Source organism: Tenrec ecaudatus, chromosome 8, assembly GCF_050624435.1.
Source record: "Tenrec ecaudatus isolate mTenEca1 chromosome 8, mTenEca1.hap1, whole genome shotgun sequence".
NCBI classification, from domain to species: Eukaryota; Metazoa; Chordata; class Mammalia; order Afrosoricida; family Tenrecidae; genus Tenrec; species Tenrec ecaudatus.
Genome location: NC_134537.1, coordinates 122,425,323 through 122,431,322, shown reverse-complemented (window position 1 = coordinate 122,431,322; position 6,000 = coordinate 122,425,323). Strand labels below are relative to the sequence as shown.

The 6,000-nt window shown below is 48.6% G+C and overlaps 1 protein-coding gene across 1 annotated transcript in view; it reads left to right on the top strand.

Annotated features, from left to right (window-relative positions):
- Positions 1-4,308: 4,308 nt before the first annotated feature.
- Positions 4,309-6,000, top strand: part of CYP4V2 (cytochrome P450 family 4 subfamily V member 2) — a 38,349-nt gene continuing 36,657 nt past the window's right edge. The window contains exon 1 of the mRNA XM_075556792.1: positions 4,309-4,735. Coding sequence (XP_075412907.1) covers positions 4,525-4,735 — 211 coding nt within the window. The 5' untranslated portion in view covers positions 4,309-4,524. The remainder of the gene's footprint in view (positions 4,736-6,000) is intronic.

The window sequence follows — 6,000 nt, the reverse complement described above, 5'->3', positions numbered from 1 at the left end:
AAGGACATGAACAGAACATTCACCAAAGGGTACATCTGAGAAGACAACAAACTCATAGGAAGATGCTCACTTTCATTCCAACCCCAAACCAAACTCACTGCCATTGAGTCAGTGCTGATTCAGCAAATCCCTGTGTGCTTATAAGACTGTTTACTGAAATAGAAAGCCTAGTGTTTTTTTCTCACTGTGCTGCTGGTGGTTTTGAACTGCCAACCATGTGGATCACTTTAATTTGCCCCTACAAAAAAGCCAGTCCATACTCCCTGCCTTTGAGTTGGTGCTGACTCATAGTGATTCCCTGTGGGTTTCTAAGGCGGTGTTTCTGAAGTAGAAAGTGCAGTTTTTTCCTCACTGCAGTAGTGGTGGCTTTGACAACTGACCTTGTAGTACCCAACTCAGACCACAGCACAGCCAGAGCCCTTCACTGGTCATTAGAGAGATGTACCTCCAAACTATGAGCTATTACCTCACTCCAGTTAAAATGGTACTGATTTTTTTAAGCAATAACTCTTGGCAAGAATGTGGAGAGATATTAATTGTTATCTATTGCTACTGGGACTGTGAAAAGATACAAGCACTGTGGAAAACAGAATAGCAATAATAATAATAATACTAAAACTAAACTAAATATAGAACCACTACTGAGGCAGCAATCTCGCTCAAGCACATACCCCAGAGGCTGAAAGAAATCACACCAAAAGACATGCCCTCCCTATGTTCATGGCCGCTTCAGTCACAATGGCAAAAACAAACAAGCAAAATGGAAGAAACAGAAATGCCCAGCCGATGAATGCTTACGCGAAAGGAACGTATATGCAATAGAATACTATCAACCGAAAAATCCTGTAATGTGTTCAAAACATGTTATAACATATGTGGCTGGACCTAGAAAATATAATGTTAATCAAGAAAAGTCAAGCCATCAGGGCCCAGATCGGATGAGCCTCTTTTAGAAGAAGACCAGGAGAGCTGATGTCATGTGGCATCACGGGCTTGGCCGTTCATAAAACACGTTTCCCTTTGCAAAAAATGGCTTTAAAAGGAAAGAGGTTTGATGAGGAGGCAGTGTGGCAAGGAGTTGAAACTGCCATCTTACCCATGCTGCATGTGACTTGTCCAGCATTCTAGAAGCTCCTAGAGTGTATTTACAGATGCCTGGCTTGTTCCCCTGTATGCTGTTAGGTTTATATTTGAAGCTGTTTGGCAGTGTGTTCAGCATGAAAATGTCCTTTTTGATGATGAAAATTTTTGAAATGTGTGTGTGTTTTGTTTCCCATGATGACTACTGGACCATTCCTCTCCACTCAAAACGGTCAGCAGCAGTCTGATTCAGCTCACAAATACATAGGATGTGTTTCCTGAGATGGGTAGTTGCACCTCTTATGGGGCACTGGAATGGTAGGGCGAGGGGGGTATGCAAAAGCTAAAACCTGCACGTTCCCCTGGGTTACGGGCTATAAGCATCCTCCGGGGGGGGGGGGACACTGAGTCTTTTTTTTTTTTCTGAAAAGGAGCTGGTGTTCAATGCTGTCAAGGTGGCCCCGAGTCATCGTGACCCTGTGTACAACGAAAGGAAAACAGCACCCGGTCCTGCGTCGTGCTCTCAATTGCGCTTACGTGAGAGCCCATTGCTGTAGCCAGATGTCAGTCCCTCTCATCAAGCGCCCCCCCCCCCGCCCCCGCCTTTCTACTTTACCAATAAGTCTGTGTCGGGAACCTGTGATACAGACTTTCATTTTTTTCTTTTCATGTTGATGACTTTCCATTTTCATAGACTAGCTCTTTGTATATTCCACATTCTGATGACCAGTGGGTATTTGCAGCCATTTTGAGTCCTGCCACGTCATGAAATGAAGCTCTTGAAAACTTTATTTTGGGTCATTCATGTCAACTCGACTTTGAGGAAGCTGCCCTTTCCTGGTCCTATTGGGAGCGCCGTCCAACTTGGGGGCTCATCTAGATAAAAAGTGGCAAGTTAATCCAGTTGAGCAAACCAGGAATCCAAAGCATTCTCGTGTGTGTCATCTTCCAGCGCACTGGGGGCACAGCTGTGTGGCTGTGTGGTGTCAATGAATTCCAACTTGGGTCAACCCTATTTGAGCAGACCGGCCCATAAAGCCTCAAAAGGGATCAGATCGAAGGGGTGGGTCTTTTCTCCTGCCGGTGCTTAGGGGCACACTGTTAAGAGCCTACCTAGCCTAGGTACTGCGTAGTAAGTAAGTGTAGATATGGGAGCCATTCAGGATTGGCCACTTCCACCGGGAGGAAACAGAAACTGGCTCAGGGCACCTCGCCTTTGGGCAGATTTAAGGCATCATTCTCACACTCCAAGGACCCCCAAGGCACAGTGAGCTAAGCATGGGGCTGCTAACTGCAAGGTCAGAGGTTCAAACCCCAGCCCCACTCCCCAGCCACTGGGTACGAAAAAGATAAGGCTGTTCATTCTCATGAAGACTGGCAGTCTCTGAAACCCCAGAGGGCAGGTCTCTACCACCCTACGGGATGCCTGTGACTCGGGGTGGACTCCAGGTCATGGCAGCTGGTTCTTCAATGCCCTGTCCTTTGCTAAGGGGGTTGCTTTGCTCCCCTTTGGGACATGCCTTACCCACTATCTCCAGTCAACTGTTCCTTCCAAGGGATCCCTTCTGACCCCTTTTCAAGACTCAAGCCCTTCCTTCTCCCCAGAATTTTAAAGATATCTACATCACAACAACCGAATTTAGCTCTTGTGTTAGTCTGGGTGCACTGGACAAACAAGTTCATACACACACATATGTGTATAAGAAAGAGATTTATCTACAAGAGCAATTGAACATTGAGAAAACATCCCCGCCCAGTCCAGCCCAAGTCCATAAATCCGAGATTAACCCATATTTCTGATATCAATCTATAAAGTCCTCTTCCAACTCACGAAACACATGCAATGATCACAGGCCAGTGGTAGACAGTCTTTGGATCCAGTGTCACTGGCTTGTCTTCTGCAATGTGAGGAAGTGCCAGATTTCCCAGAATTCTCAGGAGAAGGCAATCCCCGCAGAAGTCTCATTGGCTATCTCCAGATTGACAGCCCAGACTCCACTCTTCATCCTTAAATTGACACCAGAGTAGGTCACTACCACAGATCTCTTGTGACTCCCCTGCTTTTCATGCAGCAACTGGGTGTCTATCCCTCTTTGGTTGTGTTCCCAGGATTATTCCAGGTCATAAAGTATTTATTATAGAACTACTTTAAGTTGTTGAACTACCTACCTTGCAAGATCTAAACATGAGAAACACCATTTTGGAAAAGAAAGGAAGTATAATATTTTTGGCCCAATTTAAATGTTGAGCTGCTGCCAAGAGCCAACATAGGGTCTAAAGAGCCACCCCACAAAGTCTGGGGGACCCCGATAAGCCGGGGATGGATACCGCAGAATTTCCAGAATGACACGAAGGAGCCAGCTGAACTGCCTATATCAACCTGGGCAGAGACACTGACTTTTCGAAGAGCTAGGAACCAAGGCGACATCAACTCCTGCCCTCTCCAACTCCACCCGGGGAGCCCACCGATAAAGGCAATGTTTACTGGGACCGTGATGCTCAAAGAATAATGCAGTGGGTTGCCCCTATAGACCTGATATTTGCTTGAAATGATATTATAGTTTGAGTTAACATTAGGATTATTAGATTGTTTGATGTGTGTTTGCAGTGAATGAACCGAGCATTCGAAAGTATCAAAGGGCATGAGGTAATTATTGATTGCGCCACTCAAGACATGCTCTTAATAACACTGATGCCAAGTCCAGGGTCAAAGATCAATTGCGCATCCTGGCAGATGACAACAGGGATGACTGTGCAAAGAAACGGGAATTTGGATACCCAGAGGGGACAAAAACAGCCCTCAAAGGCTGACTTTCAAACCAGATGCCACTTTATGTTCATTTTAAAGCACGTTTCTAGCCAAACTTCCTCCCCACCCCCTCACCGCACCAAGGCTGTGGACAGAGAAAGAAGTTGGACCAACCCCCCCCCCGCCCCCCAAACCTCAAGCATGGAACCCACCTCGCCCACCCCCGCTCCAAACAACGTGACTTCAGTGGCCCTCAAATCAGCCTGCTGGGCTCCTAAAACTGTTTTCCTGGGTTTCGCTTTCAGCTTGAGCCAAACACAGCGGCCCGCGAGCATGACGTAGGCCTCCCTCCCCCCCCCCGGTGACACCCCCGCGGGGCTTTCGTTCAGCCTCCCCCCCCCCCACCTCCCTCCATCCCGTCTCCGTACCGATTCCGAGGGTTCCCCACCCCACCTCCCCACCCCCAACTGGGGCTCCCCATGGACGCCGGCGCTTCAGGGAGGTTGCTCGGCGCGCACCGCGGACCCCAGGATGGAGACGTGAGCGCGCCTGGCTCCCGCCCCTTCCCCTTTGCACCCCGAAAGCACCAGGGGCGTACGTGAGCCCGGGAGGCCGGCCAGAGCCCCGCCCCGCCCTCGCCTGCAGGCCCCGGGTCCCCGCCCGGCTGTTAGTGCGCAGACGGAGCCAGCGCGACGATGGAGCCCTGGCTGGTGGCCGACGGGCCGAAGCTGCTGCTGTGGGGCGCCGAGACGGTGGCGTACCTGGCGGGGGCCACCCTCCTGCTGAGCCTGCTGCAGATGCTGGCCAAGTACGCGCAGAAATGGCAGCAGATGAGGGCCATCCCCACCTTGCAGTACGCCTTCCCGCTGGTGGGCCACTCGCTGCTGATGAAGGCCGACGGCAAAGGTAGGGGCCGCGCCCAGGAGGGCACGCCCGCAGCCCGAGGGTGGCTGCACCCTCGCTGGGAGCGCCCCCCAGATGTCCCTCCTCCCGCAAGGCCCCTCAGACCCTGTTGGCTGTCCCATTCCGCTACCATTCGCTTAAGGCGTTGGTTGATGAAGAGGCAGAAAGCTCATTTACTTGGTCAACCCCACTAGCGCCCCTCTCCCATCACCCCATAATGAACTTTTGTGTCTACCATAGAATGCAGTGTTTCCAAACGCTTCCCCTTCTGCTTTGTCTCTTCCCCTTCCCTTCCTGGTGTTTGCTGTGGTCTCAGAAAGGCTGCCTGTCTGAGCTCCTCTCTGAGCTTGCTTACAAACACTTCTGCAAAAACTTCCTTGCAACTCCGCAAATGCTCTCGCATCCATCGCTTGATTGCCCTCCAGACCCTCCCTTCTGTTTGGGAGAAACAAGGACCCGGATGTTTGGGTCCAGTTGGGACTTTACTTTCTTTCCCCCACGATTTCACAAGATTTGATAAATAATTTCTTCATGACCTGCATATTTTAGCCCTCTTGAGATTTTGTAACCACAGTGGAAAAGCTACCATGGTAAGATCTTTTGCTAAATTATTCGGCAAATTTCTAAATCCTTATTTCTGGAAGAATGGATTGTTTTTCTTTTTAAACTAATTTTATTGGGGGCGCTTCCTGCTCTTATCACAGTCCATACATATATCCATTTTGTCAAACACATCGGTACATATGTTGTCATCCTCTTTTTCAAAGCATTTTCTTTCTACTTGAGCCCCTGGCATCAGTTCCTCATTTGTTTTTCATTGAAATTTTTCTCTTTTAAAAAGATAAACTTCGACTTTGTTTTGTTAATTGAAAAGAAAATCATTTTAATCTAGAAAACTCTGCAGAGTACCTGGAGACCACTTTTGAACTACATTACCCCATCCACGAGAGTGACTCAGTCCACGGCACTTCGTTTACCCTGGACTGCCAAAATTTGCTGGGCACCACATCCTTTAAAATAGACTCAGGACCACAACTCAGTCCCTCCCCAGGTTAATGGATAACAATTATCCGGAAGGCAAAGCAGTCACTCTGCTGGAAGGATTACTTGACCCTTTACTACTTTTATTCCCCAATAAAGATAATGCGACCATTCCAACTCACAGGAAACAGATGAGACCTCAAGAGAACATGTTGTTAAAAGCTATTGAAAATGTGTTCCAGGAGAAAAGATTCAAGAGAACTCTTTACTCGGTAAACCGAGGCATG